The sequence below is a fragment of the Haliotis cracherodii genome, unplaced genomic scaffold, assembly GCF_022045235.1.
Source record: "Haliotis cracherodii isolate W230 unplaced genomic scaffold, xgHalCrac1.p SCAF_6, whole genome shotgun sequence".
NCBI classification, from domain to species: domain Eukaryota; kingdom Metazoa; phylum Mollusca; class Gastropoda; order Lepetellida; family Haliotidae; genus Haliotis; species Haliotis cracherodii.
The window spans coordinates 32,918,607-32,945,047 of record NW_027266319.1 but is presented as its reverse complement, the minus strand read 5'-3'; the positions used below and the strand labels follow the sequence as shown (position 1 = coordinate 32,945,047).

The window sequence follows — 26,441 nt, the reverse complement described above, 5'->3', positions numbered from 1 at the left end:
GGTGTCATAAGTTTTCGGACGGCCACGTTTATCGTATTTACTCGCTATAACTTGGGGTGCAGCATCACACAGAAGTTGTAAATACTAAGATGATGGCTTGTTTTAAAGAGAAAGTTGTCTTTTACGAGCAAATTAGATGTTTTTCAGTTGTTCATGTGGTTAGAGAGAAAACTACGACTTTCTTTAGCGTCTGAAAACCCATAACACAGGTGATATATAATCTCTGGCCACTGCAAACACCTCATAAAGAGATCCGTGAAGATCCGGGGTAGAATAGGTCTTTAGCAACCCATGCTTGCTGTAAAAAGTGACTCTGCTTGTCGCAAGAAGTGACTAACGGTATCGGTTGTCAGGGGCGCCAACTTTGTTGATGCGTGTCACCGATCCCAATTGCGTAGATCGATGCTCATGATGTCAATCAATGGATTGTCTGATCCAGACTCGGTTATTTACAGACCGCCGTCATATAACTGTAATATTGCTGAGTGTGGCGTTAAACAACAAACAAACAAACAAACCTGATGAAGACTTTTCCGTGACAAGTCAATATGAGTACAACTGAACCTACACAACATTACTAAATATGTATTATCTTTATTTCAAGCAACCCAAAATCTATTGGTACGCCAGTAATCTGCAAACCGTGAATATCCTGTGTGGACTAATATCTATTTATATCAACGGGTGGTTCTAGTGGACCTTACATTTTAGTTGGATTAGAAGGCCGATCAACCTCCCAAATAAATTACAGAAAAAGAAAAACTGACTTTTGAAAAACATATTTTGGCCAACTGTTTAACGATTAAGTGAAATGAAAAAAACTTGTGAGTTTAGCAAGCTCAGAGTTTTACAGTTTTATTGACACATGTTGTAATATTTGATTCCAACAACACACGGGAGAGATTCTCAATTTCTTTCACATTAATCATGTCCTAACAGTTGCTATATGGGAGAGTCAGGAAGTGAGTTGAGATTTAGCAGGATTCCAGCATATCACAGAGTGTCACTTTAATGGGGGGGGGGGGGAGAAAGCCTAAACTGAAGCAGATTTACCACCTCAGTGAAACACATGTGCATGGTAGTCTCACAAAAATATCTGCAAGCTCCCAAGCAAAGAATACATTTGTTTGGAAAGTATATATCAAAAGACAACTGACATGTTGAGAAAAAGAAAATCGTGACACATTTTGATTTCCGAGACTAAATATTAGTGTAGGTGCATGGGTATAGTTGCCGTGGCATAACAGCTGCAGTATATGGACCCTGATGTGAGCTTGGCCATAACATGAGTGTTGATGATGAGGGTGAAGAGAAATGTGTCATAAAACAGAAAGCTGGTGTTTTTTTATTTAGCTTTACTCTGACAGCTGCAAAATCATGTCACAGTATCTGAAGGTTGTGAATGTTTGACTTTACCTACGTGTTAATCACGTAAGTGAAGAATGACTAACATTCAGGAATTTCTCACGGATTTCTCTTTCAACATGTTCAACAGCTGAGGGAGACTGTTGTTTGACACCCAGCAGCATTCTAGGAACCAAGCAGGCAGTACATAATCAAGGCTGGATCCAGCAAACCGGTGATTGAAAGCATGGGCTACGTCTACACTAGGGCTGGGACGGGTAACTCGGGTACCCGGGTCAGGTGGGTAGAGAGTAGGACCTGGGTACCCACAGGACTACCTGGACCCCTGGTTAGTCACGTGATATATTGTCTAATGACTAAAATTATCTAGAACTCTTTAGTTACCCTACAAGTCATTAATCTTCACATTTCTTTCTGATTTTTCATATGGCTGAATAAAGATATAACTAAAGTCAACTTCAGTGTGTGCATGACCAGATTCTTTAATACATGTATCTAAATACTTTTGCCAGGGCTATGTTAAAAAAGTTCCCAATCGGACATTTTGAGACATCTCCTGAGACTTTAAGTGGGTACCCAGGTAGGGTAGGGTAATAGGGAGCGGGTAGTAAATGTCGACTCATCCTAGCCCTCGTCTACAACCACCAGGCTATAATCTGAGGCAAATAGGTAAAAGGAAACTACTGTTAAAAAACATGTTTATATTCCTAGGGTTTTGTGTTTTGCGACTTATGCCACAATATGAGTACAATATCATGAGATCTTGTATTGTTGTATACTCCCAAGGGAGCTGAGAATGAAAATACAACGAAAGTCCACTGATTCATTGACCAGGGTAATAATGTAGGACTTTGAGAATACTTTAAGGTGTGAATTTGGCACAATACAAATATGCAAATTATTGTTAATATTATTGATCCAAAACAACACTTGTATACATAGAGTCTTGTTAAAAACATTTGAACAGTAACAGGAAGATTTACCTAAAAGTGTTCTCACCATTCTTAATTCAAGGCAAAATATATGATAATCAGCATTTGTTTTCATTTCATGAGACGACACTTTGTTTATTTTGTGGCTTATGGTTTTAACCGACCAGAGACAAAAGATACGAGCAAGTAAATAACTCAAGATGCCTGGTAGTTGAAATATATTTTCCCAACAACTACCTTCATAGTATTAGAGAAGAAATACTAAAAACACACAACTACAAAAAACTAACAAATAGCAGGTGTCAGCTTCTTAATAATTCTCCATCGATAATCGCATCAATTATCAACTAATAGTAAATCTCTTCCATTTGAGGAATAACATTTCTTTTAAAATGATTGACCTATATATCCTAAAAGACCAAAGGCCTTTGGCCTCGTAGGATACATGAGTCAATCATTTAAAAAAAGAAGATTTCATAACTATATGTATTCCTGTATTTGGAGGTTGGTCTGTGGTTGCTGAACACAGCAAGTTTCAAGTATTCACATATCTTGCATGTCATGTACCTGACAAATCAACACAATGTAATCATGTCTTATTGCAGTCCTGTATTTTGAAAACCGTTGTCATAAAACCTTGTTGGTGCCTACACCCTTCAAATACAACAGCTCCTCAGCCCTAAGGAAGTAAGGATCTCAAGTAGAACCATCAAATTGTCATATCCCCACTTCCTGTTTGTGCTTTAGCCCTATTCCTGTGTCCAACCGGATTATCTATTCTTCAGTTACCAAACATTTATTGTCTAAATTCATGGTTCTGTCCTTGTTGCCAAGTTCTGAAGTGGAGCATCTATGGCAACCACTGAAGAGTTCGGCTCACTGGCAGTTAAGACCTGGGTGTGTTTTGGAAAGTAAACCTTACGACTGGTCTATGGTCAGGCTAGCTAATAGAATTATAAACAGACAGTGAATATCTCTGCCAGATCGACCAAAACCAACAAGGCAGCCATTAATCCATGCCACATTGTCCAAGTCCAAGTTTGGGGAAGGACTTTCTAACCTTCGGTATTTCACTAGAGCATCCTGAGGTCACTCTGTATGTCATAATCAGGTTATGTATATATAACATTTATTTTGGAAATGGAAACCGTTTCCTCTCCGATTCCTCCCAGACGGCGCCATTTTTTTTCTTTTCGCGGCATTGTATTGATGGCAAGAATTTTGTAGCACATTCACTTTATGAAGCTGACCGCACCTCCTGCAGTGACATATTTCCAGAGCAAGATTTGTTTTTGAAAACATTTTATTTTATTCTATCATGTCTATTACGCGTCCTTGATAGGAACTGTAGAAATAAAAATAGAAATGTAGAAGATAAGAAATGGCTGAATAAGCAGTGGGGCTTCTTGATAGGGTTCACTTCTAAGGCAAACTGTTGAACAGGCTTGTATCAAGATTTACCTTGGACATCAACTGTCGGTGTAACCAAGCTTTAAGCATGAGGTATTAAGCTGTACACATACAGAATGTGTCAGCTGGGATTAACTTCTTTCAGGAGTATTTTCGTTCTTATCTCGGTGCATCAGCTTAATATGGTAAGTAATCCCAACATGATGCAGGGCCCTGCTACACAAAGCATCTTAGTGCTGGGACTATCGTAAGTCTGTGTTAATGTATGGGAACGACGATCATTTAGTCCTAAGGTGACGTTGTGCTGAGGTCTTCTTCAGCTGAAACCACTAGTATGCTAAGGTGAGGACAAACCTGATCATGAATCAGGGCAAATCATGGATCTGAACCCATGTTCATCATATTCTGAACAAGGCACCCAAATTTATATCGTGAATTGCAATGCCTGAGATGAAAGGGACACCCCAACCCTGTAATCCAGAAATAATGTGTAACATGCAATGTCTTTCAAACGAACACAGCAAAATGTTCACATGTAAGAACTCGGTGACCTGAAAGTCTGCCGCCGATAAGAAAATATCAAAACAAAAATATCCTGACACTGGGCGGCTTGGATAGCACACAGTTGTTCAATCCTTCAAGGAGCTTTGCATCACTGAAGAGAACAAGTTGCCTAACTTGTTTTTCTTAACTGAGTTAAAAACAATATTTTCTTCCAAAGAGTGAGTGAGTGAGTGAGTGAGTGAGTGAGTGAGTTGGGTTTAACTCCGCTTTTAACAGTATTCCAGTTTTATCGCGGCATGTCAACTTAATGTGGGAGGAAAGCCCGAAATGATGCAGGTCTCAGACGGTTACCACTTTGATGAAACCCACGAGCACGGGTATGGTGCTGACAAACCTAGAAACATAATCGGGGCGAACCGGGATTCGAACCCATAATCATAGGTTTCTGGCGTGCCCAAGGGACGCAACTCTGCACAGTGAATATCGCGGCGCCTCAGACGACTGGGCCACCCGTGCCCCCTTCTTCCAAAGAAAAGAACAGACTGAAAAGTATGTGGGAGGATTTCTATCACATGTACTAATATGTAACATTGCCGGTCAAGCAGAGGGCACATGACACTCACCTATCCCGGCAAGCCACGATAGGTGAGTGAGTGAGTTGGGTTTTACACCACACTGCCCTATAACCGCAGGCACTGGCAGGGTAGATACCATGAGTCCAACCCAACATGGATACACACATTCTAACCATGTTGGGAATCAACCTGGATCTATAGAGTCAACACTTTAACCACTAGGCTACCCTTCAGCCATGACAGGAGGGGTTCCTGCAATACCTAATGGAGTGGACCCGTGAAGATTCTGGGGTAGAATAAGTCTTCAGCAACGCATGCTTGCCGTAAAAAGGTGACTATGCTTGTCGTAAAAGGGTGGTCAGGCTCGCTGACTTGGTTGATACATGTCATCGTATCCCAATTGCCTGGATCGATGCTCATGATATCAATCACAGGATTGTCTGGTCCAGACTTGATTATTTACAGACCGCCGTCATATAGCTGGAATATTGCTGAGTGCGGCTGTTGCGCAGTGGAATTTTAAGTATTAACAAAAATGAGAATTTCCTCACTGTTGTATGTGGGGAACTAAACGTGACTATCTTGTTATGAAATAATTCAGATAATAAATTCGGGGAACTAAACGTGATTCTCTTAATAAAAGCTGAAGAAATGTAAATGTGACAAATTTAACTTAATATGATTCTCAAATCTATTGCTATCAACCTATATCAGTCCAGCCCTATTTTGGCTAGCATTGTTGCGCCCGATTGCGACATCCTGTGCCCACTAACACGTTCTACTACGTCCTACCTTGACGAGCTATAGAACGAAACTGTTCAATGTACGTCCTATCGCGACGACATATAAAACCAAAACTGACGAATATGCCTCCCATCGAGCCGAACTATCAAACCAAAGTGACGAATGTACGTCCTATCGCGACGACATCTCAAAACCAAAGTGACGATAACTCAAGCAATTCCAATCTCCTCGCTCCGCACGTGCTCGGGCAGCCCGTGCAATGCAATACTTATTTCCGCGAAGGAAGATGCGTTTCCGCTATCTGTTCCCTCTTTGGCATGTCTTTAAACCATACCCCCTTCCATGATTGACACCTGTCAATCATAGATTGAAAACTATTATCCTGAAAGCTAATCAAGACCATTTGTTTCACTCGAAGAAACCCATTCTAGTGGACATACTTTGTTTGCTGGTCTTTTCACTACTGACTGTCTTGTCTTAATATCAACGACACGAACATGGCCATCTTTTCCTGGATAGACCTTCAATATTCTGCCAAGTTGCCAGTTTCCACGAGGCGTGTCGGGAGATATTACTAAGACAACATCTCCAAATTGTAAATCCCTCTGAGGAGTGTGCCATTTTCTTCTGGTGTTGAGGCTTGGTAGCCATTCTCTCATCCACCGGTGCCAAAAGTGACGAACCAATTCTGGAATTCTTCTCCACCGTTTGCGTGGATTGAAGTCTGTTGTGTCAACTGTGTCAGGTGCGAACACGCCACCAATCTGGCCATGTAAGAAGTGATTTGGCGTGAGAGGTGTACTGTCTTGTGGATGAGCAGATTGGTACGTCAACGGACGAGAGTTGATAAGAGCCTCTGCTCCAGTGAAAGCTGTCATCAACTCTTCATCTGTGACATCACCGGCACTAAGGATTGAAAAAATGGCACGCTTAGCAGCTTTTATCATGGATTCAAACACCCCTCCAAAATGTGATGCATGAGGAGGACTGAAACGCCATTTGATGCCTTTGTCTGCAAGTGAACGTCTCACTGCATTCTCATCAAGGAGTAGGAGCAGCTCCTTCAATTCCTTGACCGAACCAACGAAGTTGGTACCATTATCAGATACTACCAACTCAGGAAGACCTCTTCTGTTAATCATCCGATAAAAGGCATTTAGAAAAGAGTCCGTATCCAATCCATAGGCCATTTCCAAATGAACGGCTCTGGTCGACAAGCATGTAAACAGACAGAGGTAACGTTTCTGTCGATGTTTACCTCGACAATGAACGGTCATGAATGGCCCAGCATAATCTACCCCAGTTTGTGTAAAGGCTCGAAGTGAAACTCCCATTCTCATTTTCGGCAAAGGAGCCATAACTGGTTGAACTGGCCTTGCCTTATTCAATAGGCACCGTGTACATTTCCTTTCCCATGACCGAATCGCTTCTCTAGCAGAGATAATCCAGTACCTTGTTGAAAGTGAAGCTAATGTTTGGTTCGTTCCAGCAACATGCTTACCTTCGTCATGATAATGCTTGACAATAAGAGTTGTCACCCAGCTGTTTTTGGGCAGAATGATTGGGAATTTTGTATCTAAAGGTAAGTATTCAGCATACTCCAAACGTCCCTTCATCCTCATGATCCCGTTGTCATCCAGCTGAGGATGAAGGTTCAGGATTTTCGACCCTGATAGTAATGGCTTTCTGGACACTAATGATGAATATTCTTTTGGATAAGATTCCCTCTGCACATCCATGATAATTCTGTTTTCAGCGTCACTTATCTCATCTGGTGATAATTCTCCTTCAACTTTATCATCTTTTGATGCTATACAATTGTGAAGAAACCTGTAAACCCACGCATTAAACAACAAACCAACCAACTTCATGGAGTGAGAGTAGAGGACTAGTGCCCAAACATTGTACCCATGTTGGGATTCAAACCATGGTCTTCGGTGTTACAAGCAAATGTTTAACCCACTAGGCTACCCCCCACCATCCCCCCACACACACACAGCCATGACAGGACGAGTTCCTGCAATGCCACCTGGTGTGGGAGGGAGGATCCCGAACTAGGAATGCTTCACTTTGTATGTTTTGTAAAGATAGTGATTTACGGAGATTAAGGGCACATGGGTGTTATTCCATGAGTCTGTTCCGTTCCACATTCTCCATGCAAGGTCCTGTGAAGAACATTGTCTGGACTTCCAGTCTGGAGGATAGGCAACCTCAGCCGCCAAGTTTCGCATTCCTTCTGCTGGTTTGTGACAGATCTCATTAGAGCCAAGCCCTACATGAAAGGCACATGTAAGTGTATGTAACATGTGCATGGAAGTCTCTCAGGCTTTCTTTAATGTTCTCAGTAAACCAAAGCTTTTTGGCATTAGCTGTATCATGTTTCCATGACAACTGTCTTCCTGTGACCACTTCCTGTTTGTCTGATAATCAAAAAGGTTATAGACTAATCAAACCTGAGTTGGATAATGAATTATTTCGCTGGTCTTAAAATGTCTGCAAGTCTGTTTCACTTCAGCATGACCACACACATGCTTTCTTATTATCCATTACTGCAGTGAATATAAAGTGTCCTTGAAAGATATCCAAGATGGCAGACAGGTAGCCATATTGAATTGATAAAGCAGATGATGCACAAAGTTAACATTTACTATTTCATTTTGGATCATTCCTTTCCTCCCATTTTAAGCTGACATGAACATCATTGCCTGTTTGTTTAATGTGTGAGGAAAGTCTAAAATGTTGAGGTCATAAGCATTTTGTACAGACAGACTGAGGACCATTATCAAGGGTTATTTGGGGAATACAAACTCATGATCAGCAGATCCTAGATGGCTAAGGGATACAACTCTGTACAGCAAGATACATCATGTTAAAGCATTTGGCCACCTGGGTGACTAGAAAGAGTGAGTGAGTGTTTTTACGCCGCTTTTAGCAATATTCCAGCAATACCACGGTGGAGAACACCAGAAATAGGCTTCACACATTGTACCCATGTCGAGAAGCAAACCCAGGTCTTCAAGGTGACGAGAGAACACCTAAACCACAAGGCTACCCAACCACCCTTGACTAGAATGAACTGCAAGCATACAGTAAAAGTTTTGAAAAAAGCGGTGGAAAAATCTAAGTCATGCATTCACAAAGAAATAAACAAATATATTTAGAAAGTTATGTGAGGTTCAAGTGCTCTCATGAAATAGATTCTGTTCATATCAGTAGGAATGGTAAAAGATATACAACTATCCCTGCCAACACATCCACCATCTTAATGTGTGTAATACAAACGTTATGACCTTTCTCCACACAGCTGCATGCTGGGATTATCACAGCAATATGTTGAATATTTGCTATCGGGTGATAACAGAGAATGTAATTACTTTCCATCTCATGTGTCTTTTATCACTGGTCTTACAGATGTATTTGCAGTTTAATGTTAACAAATTGCAGAGTTTACATTTGAGAAAACTTCGAAATGGGCTATCGGGGTGCTGCCTGCGATAACCAAGATAACATAGCACTCCAAATGTGAGTAAATGTGGCTTCAACGGTCAATAATATTCAAGTTATACCACGGCATATAAATATAAAAACTAGTGGTCGACAGCATGAGAAACAATCCACATTGTTTGTGAATGACGATACACCATAAGTCAGTTAACACAATTCATAAAATAATCGGGGCAGTCGGGTAGTCTAGTGGTTAAAGCGTTCACCTCGTCACGCCGGAGAGCCGGGTTCGATTCCCGACATTGGTACAATGTATGAAGCCAATTTCTGGTGTCCCCCGCCGCCATACTTACTCACTCATAAAATAATCCCCAAAGCATTATCAATCTCAGTGAATAGGAAGGTGACAAAGCTTTTCTTAATTCACGACATTCACCAAGATCAAAGATGGATCAAAAGTATTTTCCTTGTTGCCATACTTAAACTCCAAAGGACAGATCTTAAGATTTTACAGAGTGCCCTGAACAATAGATGACTGAGAATGAATATGCTCGTTTCAATTTCATCTTCAGTTGAAAAATGTCCCGTAAACTATTTTATGAATAAATAAGAACTTCTTGGACATGCCCATCCTTCAAAGCCAGCGCAGTGACTAAAGTCGAAAAATGCCCCTAGTGTCATGTGTTTTCAATTAGGGAGACTGCGAGTGAGGAGATTTTGATAGCCTACAAGTTGGTGCCTAGCCCACACAGGCTTCCCATGTTGCCATAGCTGATTCCACTTCACAATGAAAAGGCTGGTGTTTTTATACACAAAGATAACTTAATTGCCATCACATTTCCTGACTTTTAAATATTTCAGAAATCCCTGAACCCTATTCACACCCTTTGAAGCATCTGGTAGTAAGTATGGCTTCAAGATTAGCATCATTTGGACATTAGTTGAAATTAATTTTAGTTGTGCCATTTCGCCATTGCTTGAACGTTGACCTAGTCTGGTCTTCTTTCAACATCACCTTTAAGTGCCAAGGCACTTGGTAAAACATCATAGAATGAACGTGATCATTATCATTCTTTGCTTTTAAGATATTTCAACTACAAATATTTTTCCCTCCTTATGCTGATACTTCCTTATTAAATATACAAGAGTTAAACGGTACTGTGAACTACATGGGGTCTTATTCATAAGGCTAAAAAAATTAAAGTCTTGGTTCTCAGGCACCACCCGCATCATCATAAAATTTGCAGCACGTTTCATTTTTATTTCTATTTTTTTTTAAATATAAAAAATACTCAAATATTCCAAGTCGAAGGGAGTCAAATACTGTATTCCAGTATTTACCTCATCAAGGAGTACTTTTATGTAGGGAAGCCCTTTCCAAGGTTGACTGTACACTGTTTATTTGGTTGGACAACTCTTTATTTCGTTACATACTAGTTTAAACACACACGCACACCAGAAATCGACATTGCCCGCCCACACTATATTTTTAAAAGCCATAATGCCTGAGAACCAATTCTTCTTCTTTTTTAAGCCGAAAACATGTTCATTTTTTTTAAGTTGGCTGGTCGGAAACCAACAACACAAGCCTAGGTGTAGACTTAATATGACTGTCTATGGAAACATTTTGAAATAATTGCATTTTATTTTTTTAAAAAGAACCTTTCCTTCTCTGTGGTTTTCAAGAATACTAGACTTGATTTGGTATAATCTTGACTTGCCTAGGCTTTCAGTAAAAATATAATTTTGAACTCTGAATTAGGTTCCTCACTTCAAGAGTAAGGATCAGAATCCAGGATGGGACTCAACCGACAAAGGTACTAGAATTTGCAATTTACTAATAACCCATGCTTGCCATAAAAGGCGACTAATGAGAAGGTGTGGTCAGGCTGGCTGACTTAGTTGATACATGTCAACATATCCCAATTGCTTAGATGGATGCTCATGACGTCAATCACTGGATTATTAGACTCCATTATTTACAGACCGCCGTCGTATAGCTAGAATATTGCTGAGTGTGGCGTTTAACAACAAATAAAAGAAAACTTTATTAAGAAAGTGTAATCCGAAATATAACATTTGTTACATAAATTCCCAATTCATGCCGAGGACTAGCCTATGTGTAAAAGATGTGTACACCAGCATGTCGTTAACCTGCTGCAGAACACTAATTACACAGCCACCATGTAACCAATACCTGCAGCAAGGAGTAGAAGATGATATAGGGCGAGTACATCAGTGATGCCAGTTAATCAACGCCAACTGCAATGAAGTAATTAGTGTGAACTGATCATCTCTCTCATTAACTTGTCATGTCTGACTTGTACCCAGGGATACAGTTTTTATTGACAGATATAATGTTACAGTCTCACCATTCAGGAATTAGATGTTCTTAGGTTTAGCTTATCATAATTGCAATCAGACCTTGATTAAACCATCAGGACAGGACAATTAATTCTTGGTTTAATGGATCAGCCTACCCTATAATTTATGAAGGAAAACTGAACGTGGGATCTTCCTAACACTAATTTATTATGTTATCCATAAATGTCAGTAGTGGATGATTTTAGATTTGAAAGTTAATTTTCACAAACCTCTCTCACTCCTAGCATGTAATATGTTATAACGTTACTTCCATCTATCAAGCATATGAGTACAGGGCCATACTTTACCTTCAGTTCAATCCCACACTGTGCATGGTGTTCATTGAAGTCATCTACCTGCAAATGGTTCCATCACCTCTTGTTTCCCTCTAGCCTCATCTAATCCCTCCCTTGTCCCTTCTCTCACTCCCCCCCCCCCCCCCCCCCCCCCCCCACCTTACACCCTCACCCCCTAATCCCCCATCTCTCACGCCCACGTCCTCCTTCCTCTTACCCTCTTGTCCCCTTTCTCTCACTCCCTCCTACTCTGTCTTACAGACCCTGATACAAATATATACAGCCCATGCAAGTCTATCATGTTTGGCAAGTCTAGATTACTGCAGTATCAGGATGAGGAAAATGAAGAGAGTCTCTGGGCTCCTTTTATTAAAACTTTTTTAAGATAATTTACCAACTATTTTTTTTCTGTACGATATTTTCATTTCAGAGACTAGATGTTAGTCTTCCTCCCTCCCTCCCTTCTTTACCGCCTCCCAGAACACAGCCCTCATATCGTGTAACAAATCAGGAAAGGTCATAACCAATGAAAAAGCAGAAGGCTTGAGGAATGACTTCTGACCACAATCAGATATGCTTCCATCGGAGAACATTTATAGAATCGCCCTAGTGTGTGCCGTCACCTGACAATCATAATGCCATTTAGATGAAAGCAGCACCGTTGTTGTCTGGCATCAACACAGTATTAGGGTGGCATTTCTACAACCATTCGTCTTCGTCAGAATTCATTTCACCGCCGAAACTACAGTTAACCGTTCTCCTTTGCCCCATAATGCTTTGCAACACATGATTATTCAGAGGTTTTATCTCATTCCCACAAAAAACGATGGTTCAGTTGGAAGAATTGCGATGTGGCTATCAAGGAAACAGAATGGAACCAGCAAAGCAGTTGATAAGACTCTTTAGTAGAAGAAGAAACAGGATGAAATCGGGCCTCATATTGGGTGAAATGAACACATGAGGCCAGTGGCGCTACTTCACATCCTTTACTATCTGTAAAACACTCGAGGCAATGATAACGCTTATACTTAAGCTTCAGGATGATTGTTACTTGTTAAGATCTCAACAACAAGGCTGTTCATAACAGCCAGCTATCATCTTTTGGAACATGAAACAAAATTATCCTCACAGTGCTGTGTTTGTGCCAAGATGAAGAGTATCCTCTTCTCTATTTCTTTCCCACTCATCAAAATCAGATCTTAGCTCTCGCTACCGCTAAAAAAAGATCTGAGGACATCCCATTTGGGGTCACGTCAGAACGACCTGTTGCGAACTTAGATAGACCAATGAATTGACCAACAAGAAGTTGACATTAGCCAAAAAGAAAGCTGCTTCTTGAGCTATACAGCACTAGTTTCAAACTTTCATTCAGGACTACACTTTGAAAAATATTTTGACAAAGTTCTCAATACAAACTTTGAAAACAAAACAAAAGATTATTCTGAAATGTCTAAGAGATGGCCTCGATTGTATGGCAGTACTTCCCACGGGCTATGCAAAGTCTCTTCCATTCAAATGTTTATCCCATTGCAACCAGAGATAGACAATGATTTTGACGCAATCAGACATACAGCCCCTTTAAGTTGTTCAGAATACCCTATGTTAAACTTTTTGAAGTTGTCTAATAAAAAAACACAATCCGACTGTCACCTGATCTGGTAAGCGATATTCTAATTGGTTGGATTAAGGGTCATTCTCATTCAATGGGAAGTCTTCAGATCTTTGCTTCGTGGTAGCTAAAATATGTTTTGCCTATTCAAATCAACATCTATTTATTCATTCACTTATTTAATCTCCTATTTTAAACAGAACTTACAGGACTAATTCCTGTGGTAAAACCTTCATGGTAAAATGGTTAAGAGATTCTTTTCAGCTCTCATCATTTACGATTCCAGAATGGCTGCATGGCTCTACTTACATAAATAACAAAGAGGAAGCCTAGGTTTAAAGCATTGTCCCCTCAATCTGTAAAACCCATTCATGGTGTACTCCACTATAACTGTATGGATAACACCAGCACTGCTAAAACTTGCTTCAAAACATCTCACTCACTCACTCTTTAGAACCAGGGATAACAAGGTACAACCATTGTTAAACACCACTCAGCAATATTCTAGTTATATGATGGCGGTATGTATGGTTTGTACTCCGCTTTTGGCAATATTCCAGCAATATCATGGCAGGGGACACCAGAAATGGGCTTCACACATTGTACCCATGTCGGGAATCGACCTCAGGTCTTAGGCGTGATGAGCGAACACTTTAACCACTAAGCTACATGACCGACCAGTCTGGACCAGACAATCCAGTGATTGGCATCATGAACATCAATCTATGCAATTGGTATACGATGACATGCATCAACCAAGTCAGCAAGTCTGACCACCCAATTCCAAATGTCATTTCTGACAACAAGCATGGGTTGCTGAATACCCATTCTAACCCAGATCTTCCCAGGGCTCCAGAGAAAGGATGTCAATGGGTAAACAGTGGAAGATACAAAAGTAATGCCTTGTTCTACAGATATGCGGGGCGGTCGCGTAGCCCAGTGGTTAAAGCGTTCGCTCATCACGCCGAAGACCCGGGTTCGATTCCCGATATGGGTACAATGTGTGAAGCCCATTTTCTGGTGTCCCCAGCCGTGATATTGCTGGAATATTGCTAAAAGCGGCGTAAAACCATACTCACTCACTCACTCTACAGATATGCCTTTAGCCAGGCGGGCAAAGTTTTTCAGATATTGACTTTTTTTTATCTTTTGCAAATAGGGTAGGCTGACCCTAAAAATACAAAAAACAAATTGGTCTTTCCTAATGGTCAGTGTTTATATGAGGGTAAACAAACTCTTGAAATAACAGGTTTTTTGGTGTAAAATATACAAACAAAAGCAGCAATAAAAACAATGTTTAATTCCCCTACTCTGGATCTGTGTCTGCTGTTAGTCGGCCATTATCTCATGTCCCAACACCATGTGTTCTGCATTAGTATCAAGTCACGGACAGAACCTAAATCTCTTCCCTCCTAAATCTCGGCTCATTCAGTACTTATCTATGGTGCTCGCAGCTAATATCACGGTACAGATACTTTCTCCATCTCCTTGCATGGACGTATAGTACATGGCAGTCCATCAGTTTCCGCTTGTCTTGCAGCAGAGCACACATACTGGGTCCAGTGACATACAGTGTGTCAATATTGTTTAACACCACATTCATGAATATTCCTGCTATCTCATGACAGTCTCAAACAATCGAGTCTGGAACAGGAATGAGCATCAATCCACACATTCGGGGTACGATGACACACAATCAGTCAAGCCACTGAGCCGGATCCCCACGTACACTTTTGTCAACTCTTACAACAAGCAGACATTACTAGAGACCAAATCTAACTTTGAATCCCCGCTCAAACCAAAACATATCAGAACCATAAAATTATGGACAAATAGCCTTTTGGCAAATACATTTTGGCAATTTACTAGTCAAATTAAGGCAAATGAAATATCTTTTTATTTCCATCCACTGATACAAGGGACTGAAGTTCCAACATGTTAAGAAACTCACAATAAAGTGGCTTGATGACTTTTGTACTTTATTCATTTCACATCATTTCACCCTTAACAATTCTTGTATTGTTAGGAAAATATAGGGAGGCAGTTTATTTCATTATGTCGATCTTTAAAAACAAACTGTTAAATGCATCTGTGGACACTAAATGTTGACAAATTTGATTCACATAAAGCATGAATGTACAACTGGTAGGATTACAGATATGGTGTATTTCATCAAGAAGAGACACAAGGAACACACACAGTGATCTTATTTGTCTGAAGGGTACAAAAAAATGATGTGATGTGGATGGTTGTAGTGAGGCTGTTGGCGATGAAAATCTATAAGTTAACTTATTATGGCCTTAGGAATGTTAGCATGATCACACTTAGACCAGAGACCATATACCGATATATGGTCTCTCTTTATACTAATATATGGTCCCCAAAATAAAGTAAAGAAAATTCTCTAAACAAGCTAAGAGAACCTAAGCTGGACCTGAGCATGGGGTGAGTAGAGTCAGATAGAGAAGAGAAGAAGATGAGAGTGCAATGGTGGTGATTGTTTTATCATATATATGCACCAGTGTCTTCAAGAGACTAAACCTAACAATTGAAATACTGAAATCTTATCACAAAGTATCACGTACCACTCAATAAATATTTTGGGAATCATTACCCCTATCCGTCACTTGGAATAGAGAGTTAGTCTGTTTCACAGTCCCTAAACCATATTATTTTCCCTTCTGCCAAGCCCTTTCAGTAATGCAAAATCCTAAATGAAGCAAGTCTAGATTTTCCTCAGGCCTGGGCTCTTTTCAATATATATGTTTCTATCAAAATTTTCAGAGACTAAGCCTAACAGAGAATCTGTCATCCCTTCTAACTTATTGGTTTCCTCTACACTGATGTCCGTGATTACATGCAGTATCTTGTTACACACCTTACAGACATAACAGCCTCAGAACTAATGCAACGGTTACATAACCAACTCCCACAAGTCTGCACTGTTTTCATTATGAATCATTCACACATACAGCTACATTAACAACAAAAATATGATGTGGAAATCCTACAAATAGCTCACAAGATAACAGTTTCCATTTCAACTTCTGTCAAGATCACCATTTCAATCTCAGAAGATATGCTACAAATAGCTCTCAAGATTTCAATATCATTTCTGAAGCACCAATGGTATGAAGCATTAAATGAAAAAACATACGATACATTTTGTCCACCAACATGTTCTAAGTGCTCATGAACCTGTTTCACCCATGGTCTTAATAAGCTTAATATGTATATAAGTCTGAAAGCCATATATGTGCTCTAAAACTTTCCAATCCTTGCCTCAACATTATCAAATTTCTGGCTTATGTTCCAGCCCATGTGTTGCTTACGGTTAGGTATGGAAGCAGTCAAAAACCACATGCACAACTTCTGCTTACACAAAAGCAATCAAGGCAGGTTCATGAACAGCTTGTATTGTGTGGTCGTGTGATATGAATTTTGGTGCGGACTTCATGGACCAAAAAAGATCTTCAAAACCTCTCACAACCTACATATGTGTGTGCTGGTGTAGTTTAATGGCAATTGTCAAGCTATGCCAAGGATAGGACAATTAACAAGATTAATGGTTTTGTTCCATGGAGAAATCTGCCTTAAATATAACCATTTAAAAAAAAAAAAATGTATATGTGTTTGAATGAAAATATGCTTCATATAACCTTTTGGGGTTTGTCTTATTGGGAGAATGTTTTATACAAGAACCTCTTTAACCCCGACATTTTATGTTTTCATTATTATTTATTTTGCATTCTTCCTCTCGGTAAATTCCAAAAGAACATCTCTTGCTACCTCAACACAATCATAATACCTGCAATTGGCAGGAACTGGTTTGAACATGTTGAATTCAGAGAAAGGAAAACACAAAATACCATTGCGCCAACATGATCAAATCAATACTCGTCAATAAAACCTGCTGGAGAGTTCTGCATCAGTCAAACCCACTTGAAGTTATATTTCAACATTTGAAATGTTGATCAAGCCAGCACCATGAGGGTGAGGAAGAGACCCGGGTGTGGGTGAGGTGGAGACTGATGTGTGGGTGAGGAAGAGACCCAGGGACCCGTTCCACAAAGCGATCTTAGCGCGACGACTGTCGTTAGCCTATGTTAAAGTATGGGAGTTATGATCATCTTACCGTTAAGATCGCTTTGTGGAACAGGGCCCAGGCGTGGGTGGGGTTCAGACCCAAGTGTGGGTGAGGAAGAGACCCAGGTATGGGTGCAGAAGAGACCCAGGTGTGGGTAGGGTAGAGACCCAGGTGTGGGTGAGGAAGAGACCCAGGTGTGGGTGAGGAAGAGACCCAGGTGTGGGTGAGGAAGAGACCCAAGTGTGGGTGAGGAAGAGACCCAGGTGTGGGTGGGGTACAGACCCAAGTGTGGGTGGGGAAGAGACTCTGGTGTGGGTGGGGTACAGACCCAGGTGTGGGTGAGGAAGAGACCCAGGTGTGGGTGAGGCTGCAGTAGGGCAACTGTTGTACCCCCACATCTTGGAAGCATGTCACACAGTTTGAGGACAGTATTCCTTGTCCCCTTAACTAGTATCAGGCACTGGACAATGGAAGGAAAAGGTCTATCGGTGTAATGGCCCATTGTTCCCCAAACTCCAACCATTTTACAAGTTCTCTGGCAACAAATAGCACCACTGCCGCTACAGAACGGAAAGCCAGCCTGATGAGTCAAGACTCTTGAAGCATGAAAAGGAAATTGCTACTGTTAGCAGCTGGGGGGACCGTTTATACACAATAGTAACGGCAACGTGCACAAACTGGAGGCATCTGGGCTGGCACACCCACCTCCGATGTTTTCAAATTTAAGTGAGGTGAATTTCAACTGTAACCAATTGTATTGTTAGGGGAGCTACTTTAAATGTTCATGGGCTGTTCCAACCTGTTTTTTGTAAAAGAAATTCAAAATGTGATTCACGGAAACACTATGTGGTTCCATTCTAGTGGTACTAGCTGCTGTTTTCGTCTGACATATATCGTTATTTGTTTATCAACATTATTATTCAATTAATATGAAACATTTACCCTGTACATCTAGAATTAAGCAGGTCTTTTCTATATATTGTCATGTAATAACAATTGCCAAACAAATGGGGAAAGTCATCTGGTAATATCAGTGAGTGAGTGTTGTTTTATGCCGTTTTTAGCAAGATTACGACAAGGACACCGGGAATGGACTTCATACATTGTACCCATGTGAGGAATCAAACCCAGGCCTTGGGCATGAAGAGCAAACGCTTTAACCACTAGGCTACCCCCTCACTCCCTGGTCATAACAAAACCCCTTATCTTACAACTGACGTATCATGAATGTTGTTTCTCATCGATGTTTTTTTATAAACGGACTACATATTTGGAGATTTCATATTTTTCTGGTACTGCCAGTACAAACATTTTGTACTACTGCTTACTAATGTGTGTGACTATTTTTTCATTGTTAGTTCGCGCTGCACTTAGCAAAATACCAGCTGTATGACAGCCATCAGTAAATAATCGAGTTTGGACTAGACAATCCGGTGATTGTATGACAATATAATCATTGCAATGAAAGGTTATTGTTCATGTATTTTATTTTGAATATTTCTTCAAAACAAAATAGGATAAAAAAATCATTAATGATTGATCAACACTACGTAAATGGTTCCCCTTATAAAGAGTAAGAGAGTAAGTTTAAATATGCTGTGACAATATTGCAATTATATCCTGGGAAGTAACAAAATATTGGAGGACAGTCGAAGTGGGAGGTAACCCAGGTATTAGATATTTACAATTTTTCAGAAATCAACAAACACAATTACAGTGCTGACCTATCATGCCTATCAAAGATTCCAATCAGGTTAATCTAGGATTTGAATCCAATACTCGCAGATCCTGGCGTGGCTAAGGGATGCAACTCTGCACAGTATATGGTGGTCCCTAGGCCACAGGGCTATCCATGTCCCCTACTTTATCAATAAACAATAAGATATAGAGTTGGGTTTTACCCTGATTTCAGTTATATCACGGCCAGGACATGTAGTACATACATAATGGTTTGAAATAGCAACATCGCCTAATGTTGTCAGTTATTGTATTTATGTGCCATGACAAGTATAAGCTATTAAAATCAAACCTTGTCTATTCCTCAGCAGAGTTTGATTTTTACATATACTACTCAAAAAAGGTTAAGGACTTTTACTGTAGTAATATAAAAGAATCAGGTGGTCCTTAACATTTTTGAGTAGTATATATGTTAAAAAATACACATATATCAATCAATATGTTTGAAAGCATTGTTCTAGATACAAAATGTTACTTCAAAACATGTTACCTGTAGTTTGACACCATCTTGTCCAAATATTTCATGTGATGCCAATGAGTACTCAAAAATTCTTCCCACAAACACAAGAACATCTGGTAAGCCGTGTGATACATGGGCTCCCTGGGAATAAAGCGGCACTTTGTCTGGGACACCAACGCTTGCATCTCCCTGGCCAATGTTGACAAGAGAAAGAAACAGCAACACACATAGTGGAATGTTTAGGAACGATGTGCACTGGGGCTCCATTCTGTGTTTTAGAACAAAAACTTTCTTCTCTTCATATCAGATAAACATTCTATTCCATACCACGTCCTGAAATTAACAAAAAAACATTAGATTAATAATATATTTACAAATCTGCTTTTGAGCATTAGACATGTTGGTAGGAAGAACTTTTGTACAATGAAAACCTTTAGTGCTTATCAGATCTTAAACAGTTATCACATATATTCTCTTAACAAAGAGTAGCATATCTTCACCTTGCCTTGCGTGTGTGATAATTTAAAAGATGTGAAGTGGTATAGATACGGATTTACTCACGGTTAACGAGGGTCGGTCGACGTTTTCTCAGCATGTGATGTATTGTGGAACAAATCAGTCACACCCCTCCTCTGCTGCAACGAGGCCCAGGTGGCGGCAAATGGGACAATCCATTAATGGACTGGTCCAGTCAAAGACGTGTGGTATATGCCGGTATGACCAATGTTATAATTCCAGAGTGTTCGGCATAAGGACCAAACGGGAAACTCCTGCCTCCACTCTTTCTTACGCTGACTGTGTTTGATTACAGTGTCTAAGACATTATACACCGTCAGAGAAGCTAACTAAACGAGTTCCCACTATAGTCTGCAAGAAATTAGGTTTGTCAGCCGCCGGCGTTAAATTTAGTCTTTGAAATATGACACTCGCCTGCCACAACTCGCTTTCATCGGCACCGGTATTCTTCGCAGCTCACTCTACGAGCAACGCACGATTCCTAACGCTTTCACCCATATCGCACAGCAAAGTTCCAGTCATAGTTACATTATGAAAATGCAATCGTATCATGATTTACTTCGAATATAAATATACTCAAATCTCAAAAATAATGTCAAATCAAGTCAAAATACTGTCCTTCCCCATTCATCAATGATCGAGCATGTTGCCGTTTGTATGTCCCGCAAGTTCAAAAGCATAGTCACGTGACCAATCACATGACCGGTAATACAACAGTTATCAACAGCCGGTCGGCGCAATCAGGTGATTGAGGTGCGATTGTACTTGATAACAATGAGTGAATGGCTAGCTGTTGACCCGTACGATCTTTGTGAAGGGTTGGAGAAGGTACCTGTTCATTTCGAAGACAAAAGGCTGATAGAAACGGCGAAGGAATTCAAGGTTTGAGACGACACTAGATATTGTGTCTAAGTGATAACGTTGATCATATTACCTGCATATACAGAGAAATCATTGTTTCTATTTCACAAACTGGTGATCTGTAATTATGAAACACCAGTTGTCAACTTACTGATATGAAACATGTGCTTTCGACACACAAATCTTTGAATAACTGCTAAATTTCCTGAATGGAATAAATTCATTCAAACACCAAACGTGTTGCGAGGATCAAGGACCATTTAAATTATTTTATGGGTTTCTGCTAGGAGGGTATTGGGAGGTCTGTGTGAACTTTCTAGCTATAAATTCTAAAGGCAGAGACCTACTCTGTCTTACGGACCCTGATTCAAATATATCAAAAACAGCCCATGCAAGTCTATAGTGTTTAGCAAGTCTAGATTACTGCAGTGTCTGAAAATGAAGAAATTCTGTTATATGGTCTCTGGTTCAGGTCACTGTTTATTGTCTTATATCTTTACATTCATATGCATTTTATAGACAAAATGGGAACAAACAAATAAACTCATAAGTTTTATCATGCTAATTCTTTCATCTTAGTTGTGTTCAAGCAATATCAAACTGATAGCTGATTCTGGATATAAATCAAATGAATTGTTTCTGCAACTCTCTTTCCTGTTGGTCCATTAAAACATATTGACGTATAAATCTGTTGATGCACTGCAGCTGCACATGGTCAGTTGGATGTTCATCAATATCAAGAGGCGACTAACGGGACTGGGTGATCAGGCTTGCGAAAATGGCTGGTGCATGTCATCGTATCCTAATTGCGTGGATGGATGCTCATGATCTCAATCACTGGATTGTCTGGTCCAGACTCAATTATTTACAAACCACCATCATATAGCTGGAATATTGCTGTGTGTGGCATTAAACAACAAACAAACAAGCAACAACAATAACAACCTCAAAACACTTGATTTTGGAAAAGACATAGGCTTAACTATTCACATAGTAGTTTTGGCAGCAAATTTTACGATTCTTTTGTTGCAACAACAGTGTGGAGTGCACAGGAACTGAAGTACATTGAAGGTCAAGTGTGTTAAAATTGTTTAGTCAGTTGATCAACATAAGCTTAACTTACACCAACTCCAAGCAAATGGTATTGTGACACATCAGGTTCCACTAGGATAAACTGTTCGTAACAAACAGTCAACAAACACACACTGGGGCCAGAGTTGTCTGTCTCACAGTCCCTGAACTAGGGCTGGGATGAGTCCAAATTTACTACCCGGGTACCCGACACCGCTATTACCTGACCCTACCCGTGTACCCACTGTAGGTCTTAAGATGTGGGAACAAAATGTCTGATTGAGAATTGTTTTACCACAGCCCTGGCAAGAAATGTTTAGATACATGTATCAAACAATCAGTTCTTGCATACACTGAAGCTTTAGCTTTACTCAAACATATACAAGTCTAAAGGAATGTGTGCATCATCAGAAAGAAATGCGAAAATTAGGGACATGTAGTGTAACCACTGAGCTATAGTGAGTTTTGGTCATTAAACAATATATCACGTGACTAACCTCGGGTCCAGGTAGTCCTGTGGGTACCCGAGTCCTACTCAAGATCCTCCCAACCCGAGTACCTGTGTTACCCGTCCCAGCCCTACCTTAAACCATATTATTATATCTCACCATGAAGTGATATAACCAAAATTAGGCTACAACTAGACTAACATCTAGTCTCTGAAATGAACACATCGTACAGAAAAAAACATTTGTTCAGTTATCCTATTAAAAATATAATAATAAGGAGCCCAGTGACTCTTGACCTTTTCTGATACTGCAGAAATCTAAACTTGCCAAACATTATAGACTTGCATGGGCTGTATTTGATATATATTTGTATCAGAGTCTGTAAGACAGGCTAAACTACAACCAGCTCACTCACAAACATGTTTAATTCCAAACATAGCCATAGTCCATATTCATATTATTATATCTCACCATGAAGTGATATAACCAAAATAAGGCAACAACCAGCTCTCTCATAAACATGTTTAATTCCAAACATGTCCATAGTCCATATTCATAGTCGTAGTCAGAAACCATACGCCAATATATGGTCTCTTTCGTAGTGAAACAGCCAGAAACTCCATAAAACATGTTTCTCCGATTAGAGTTGTCTCCCTTGGTTTGTTAATGTGGGTTTCAATGAAATAGGCATGATCAGTCAGACTTCCTTTATACATAAGGGGTGTTGGGGTAGCCTAATGGTTAAGGAGACATTGGCTTGTCGCACCCAAGATCCACTTTTGACTTCTTACATTGGTAAAATGTGTGAAGCGCTTTTTTATACGAGTACATGTGGTGTGACAGTATCTGCGTATGTGTCTCCATATGTGTTCATCTGAAATCAATATGTTCTGCATTCTTATCTTCTTGTTTGTGTCAGTATCTACCGGTATCAGTCTGGTATAGATAAGAGTCTTTATACGTAGTAAGGACCCGTGAAGATCCGGGGTAGACTAGGTCTTCAGCAACCCATGCTTGCCGTAAAAGGCGACTATGCTTGTCGTAAGAGGCGACAAACGGGATCGGGTGGTCAGACATCGCTGACTTCGTTGATGCATGTGATCGATCCCATTTGTGTGGATGGATGCTCATGATATTTATCACTGGATTGTCTGGTCCCGACTCGATTATTTACAGACCGCTGCCATATAGTTGGAATATTGCTGAGTGCGGCGCTAAACAACAAACCAACCAACCCACCAATGTAGTAAGAAGTTGGATGTAATAATGACGAGGAATATGGTCTATTGTATAAACAAACAGTTATGATCCAACAGTCAATAAACTCCCTCTTAATTGTACATCAAACTTTAATCTTGTTACAGCTGGCTTCACTTAATGTATCTAATTAATACTGGATTCATTTGTATGTATTGTCAGATCATATGTTTTCCGACGGCCATGTTTATCGCAATTACTCGCGCAATAACAGGGGGTGTAGCATCTCACAGACATTGTAAATACTCAGATGATGGCTTCTTTTTAAGAGAAAGTTGTCTTTTAAAAGTGAAAGAGATGTTTTACAGTTGTTCCTGTGATTGGAGAGAAAACTGACTGTTTCTTCAGCGTCTGAAAACCTATAACACGCGAAATACTCTTGAAAACAACCACAAGTTCTGTTTTTTGTCGTTTCATGGAATCCATGTTCAACATTGCTCAACTGACTTTTTTTTTTTTTTGAAGAATAAAAAACTATCTGTAGTTCTGTTAAGGGAAGCTTGATTGATGGTACATTTTGCTGATGAGTAGCATTGGATAGAAACATATCACAATAAAAGTATCTCCCTCAGTAACATTCATGTAACAGATAATAAGATAAGATACGATAATGAATTATTAATTGTCAGGGAATTCTTGTCACGTAGATAAGAAAATAAATAAATAAGAAGATATTAAATAACAAAAAATCTGACAATAATCTTATCAAAAATTGCTCCTCAAGGAACTGTTGGGACAATATTGAAAATGTCATTGGGACATTAAGTGATTTTGTGGTGTTTAATTTGTAATTATGTTTAAAATGCGTTTACTGTATCATGCTGTATAGAGATGGAGGTAAACTAATAGCTTTGTCGTGTTTTGGAGATTTTACTGGTGCTTCAGATGGAGCCAAGTTTACTCTCAGCTTGTATGTGATGTTTGTCTATTTTATTTGCAGTATGTAAGATCGAACATTCCCCACAAAGGAACTTCTCTAGATGACTTTGAGACCCAAATCTGTGGATGTGACTGTCGGACAATTTGCACAGAGGTCTGTCGGTGTATTGCAAGATTTGGACCAAACTACTCGACTAACCACAAAATCTTACCCGAACTCCTCACAGCTTCCTCTGTGAAACCTGTATTTGAATGTAACACTAAATGCTCTTGTGATAAGACATGTGTTAACAGATGTGTACAGTTTGGAGTTGGTATAAAAATGGAAGTCTTTACATCAGAAGCTAAGGGTCACGGTTTGAGGACATTAGATAACATTCCAAGTTGTTCTTTTGTTTGTGAATATGCTGGTGAAGTGTTATCTGAGAAAGAGGCACAAAAAAGAATTGATCGTCTAACCCATGAAGATATGAATTATTTGTTCGTACTGAAAGAACATTATTCTTCAGGAACTGTGAACACGTGTATCGACCCGAAATATATTGGAAATATTGGACGATATATCAACCATTCGTGTGACCCAAATCTAATCATGGTTCCAGTGAGAGTGGACAATAATGTGCCAAAATTAGCCCTGTTTTCTAGATGTGATATTCCAGCCAATCAGGAACTTTGTTATGACTACAGTGGCCAATCAGAAGACAGGAAATCTACGAACTGTGATGAAGCAACAAGGAAACCGTGTCTGTGTCACTCCCAAAACTGTAGGGGTTATTTGCCCTTTCATCCACATATACTTGAGTGATGTTGCAGGAATAAAATGTATTAAGACCATAGAGCTTTTGTGTATAATGTTATAAATGAAGCAAGCGGACACAGCCTTTTGGAAAAGTGTGGGTACTCTCAAAATACCAAAATGCTAGCACACCATTTTGGAAACAAATTTAGTCAATTAATTGTTACTTTTGTTGAAAACATGTCACCCAATGATTTAGTCATTTGTTTTTGTATACGTCAAAATTATTAGTATGCTGCAGAAGGTGGTGGTGCGTACCTCTGCACCAACCCTCTGAATCTGTATATGAAGGCGGCATGGGCAGCCCAGTTGTTTCCCTTAGTCAAGCCAGGATATGCTGGTTTTGGGTTTGAAGCCACGATTTGCCACAATTATGATCCTTGGTATGTCTGTAGAACATTTTTGCTGCTCTGAAACAATCTGGGCTTAAAAACGGTTGTAATCTTTAATCTGCAAATTTCAACCTGCAATTTTCATAATTCCTGTCATAGTGCTTTCTTGTCTTGTGGGGGGAGTAATTGGCCACCTTAAGATGTTGAAGTTTGCCTTCCTAGTGTTTTACTAACAAGTACCAATCAGCTCTTTAATATGCAACAGCCATTATATGTCCTGCTAATGTTCATCTCACTGTCCTCAAAACTATGGAAACATTCACCTGTTCATAAGCCATGAAACATGGCAAACTAGATTATCCATTGTATCGTATGTTCATTCTATTGTGACAAAAACCTTTTTTCTCCAAACAAGTTAACTTTTAGTCTTCTGACTGGTCCTAAATTCTAGTACTTTAAATATATCAAGGGTGAGGATGCCATAATGAAATGAGATATGCCCCTCAGAGGGGTTGTTTTCACTGGTTGTTGATTTAATGAAAAAATTGGCGCGAAGTCATAAGAGATTCTGTGCTCAACATGCAAAATGATAAAAGAAAAAAGGTGATTTTGAGGTCACTTCCAAAATGAAGATGTCCTCATAACCATGGAAACATTCATCTGTTCATAAGCCAAGAAACATGGCAACTAAATTATCCATTGTGTCATATCTTCATGACAAATATTGTGGGTGGTGTTCCTCAAAGCGATCAG

General features: G+C 39.7%; 2 protein-coding genes across 3 annotated transcripts in view; one reads left to right on the top strand and one right to left on the bottom strand.

Annotated features, from left to right (window-relative positions):
- The window catches only part of LOC139444852 (uncharacterized), a 67,132-nt gene extending 46,826 nt beyond the window's left edge, over nucleotides 1-20,306 (bottom strand). Inside the window, exons 1-2 of one of the 2 annotated variants that reach the window (XM_071225839.1) lie at nucleotides 20,089-20,306; nucleotides 19,558-19,860 (exon numbers count right to left, since the gene is read on the bottom strand). In XM_071225839.1, coding sequence (XP_071081940.1) covers nucleotides 19,558-19,794 — 237 coding nt within the window. In that variant the 5' untranslated portion in view covers nucleotides 19,795-19,860; nucleotides 20,089-20,306. The other variant, XM_071225840.1, reaches the window with a different exon arrangement.
- A 457-nt stretch (nucleotides 20,307-20,763) lies between these two features.
- LOC139446099 (histone-lysine N-methyltransferase SETMAR-like) lies at nucleotides 20,764-25,365 on the top strand. The gene is made up of 2 exons (XM_071227377.1): nucleotides 20,764-20,925; nucleotides 24,622-25,365. The coding sequence occupies exons 1-2, from the start codon at nucleotides 20,818-20,820 to the stop codon at nucleotides 25,363-25,365; spliced, it is 852 nt and encodes a 283-aa protein (XP_071083478.1). The 5' UTR covers nucleotides 20,764-20,817.
- Nucleotides 25,366-26,441: the final 1,076 nt, after the last annotated feature.

Coding starts and splice junctions, on each gene's coding strand:
- LOC139446099 (XM_071227377.1), top strand. CDS start 20,818: ATGAGTGAATGGCTAGCTGTTGACCCGTACGATCTTTGTGAAGGGTTG. Junction 20,926..24,621: donor AAACGGCGAAGGAATTCAAG/GTTTGAGACGAC, acceptor TTTTATTTGCAG/TATGTAAGATCGAACATTCC.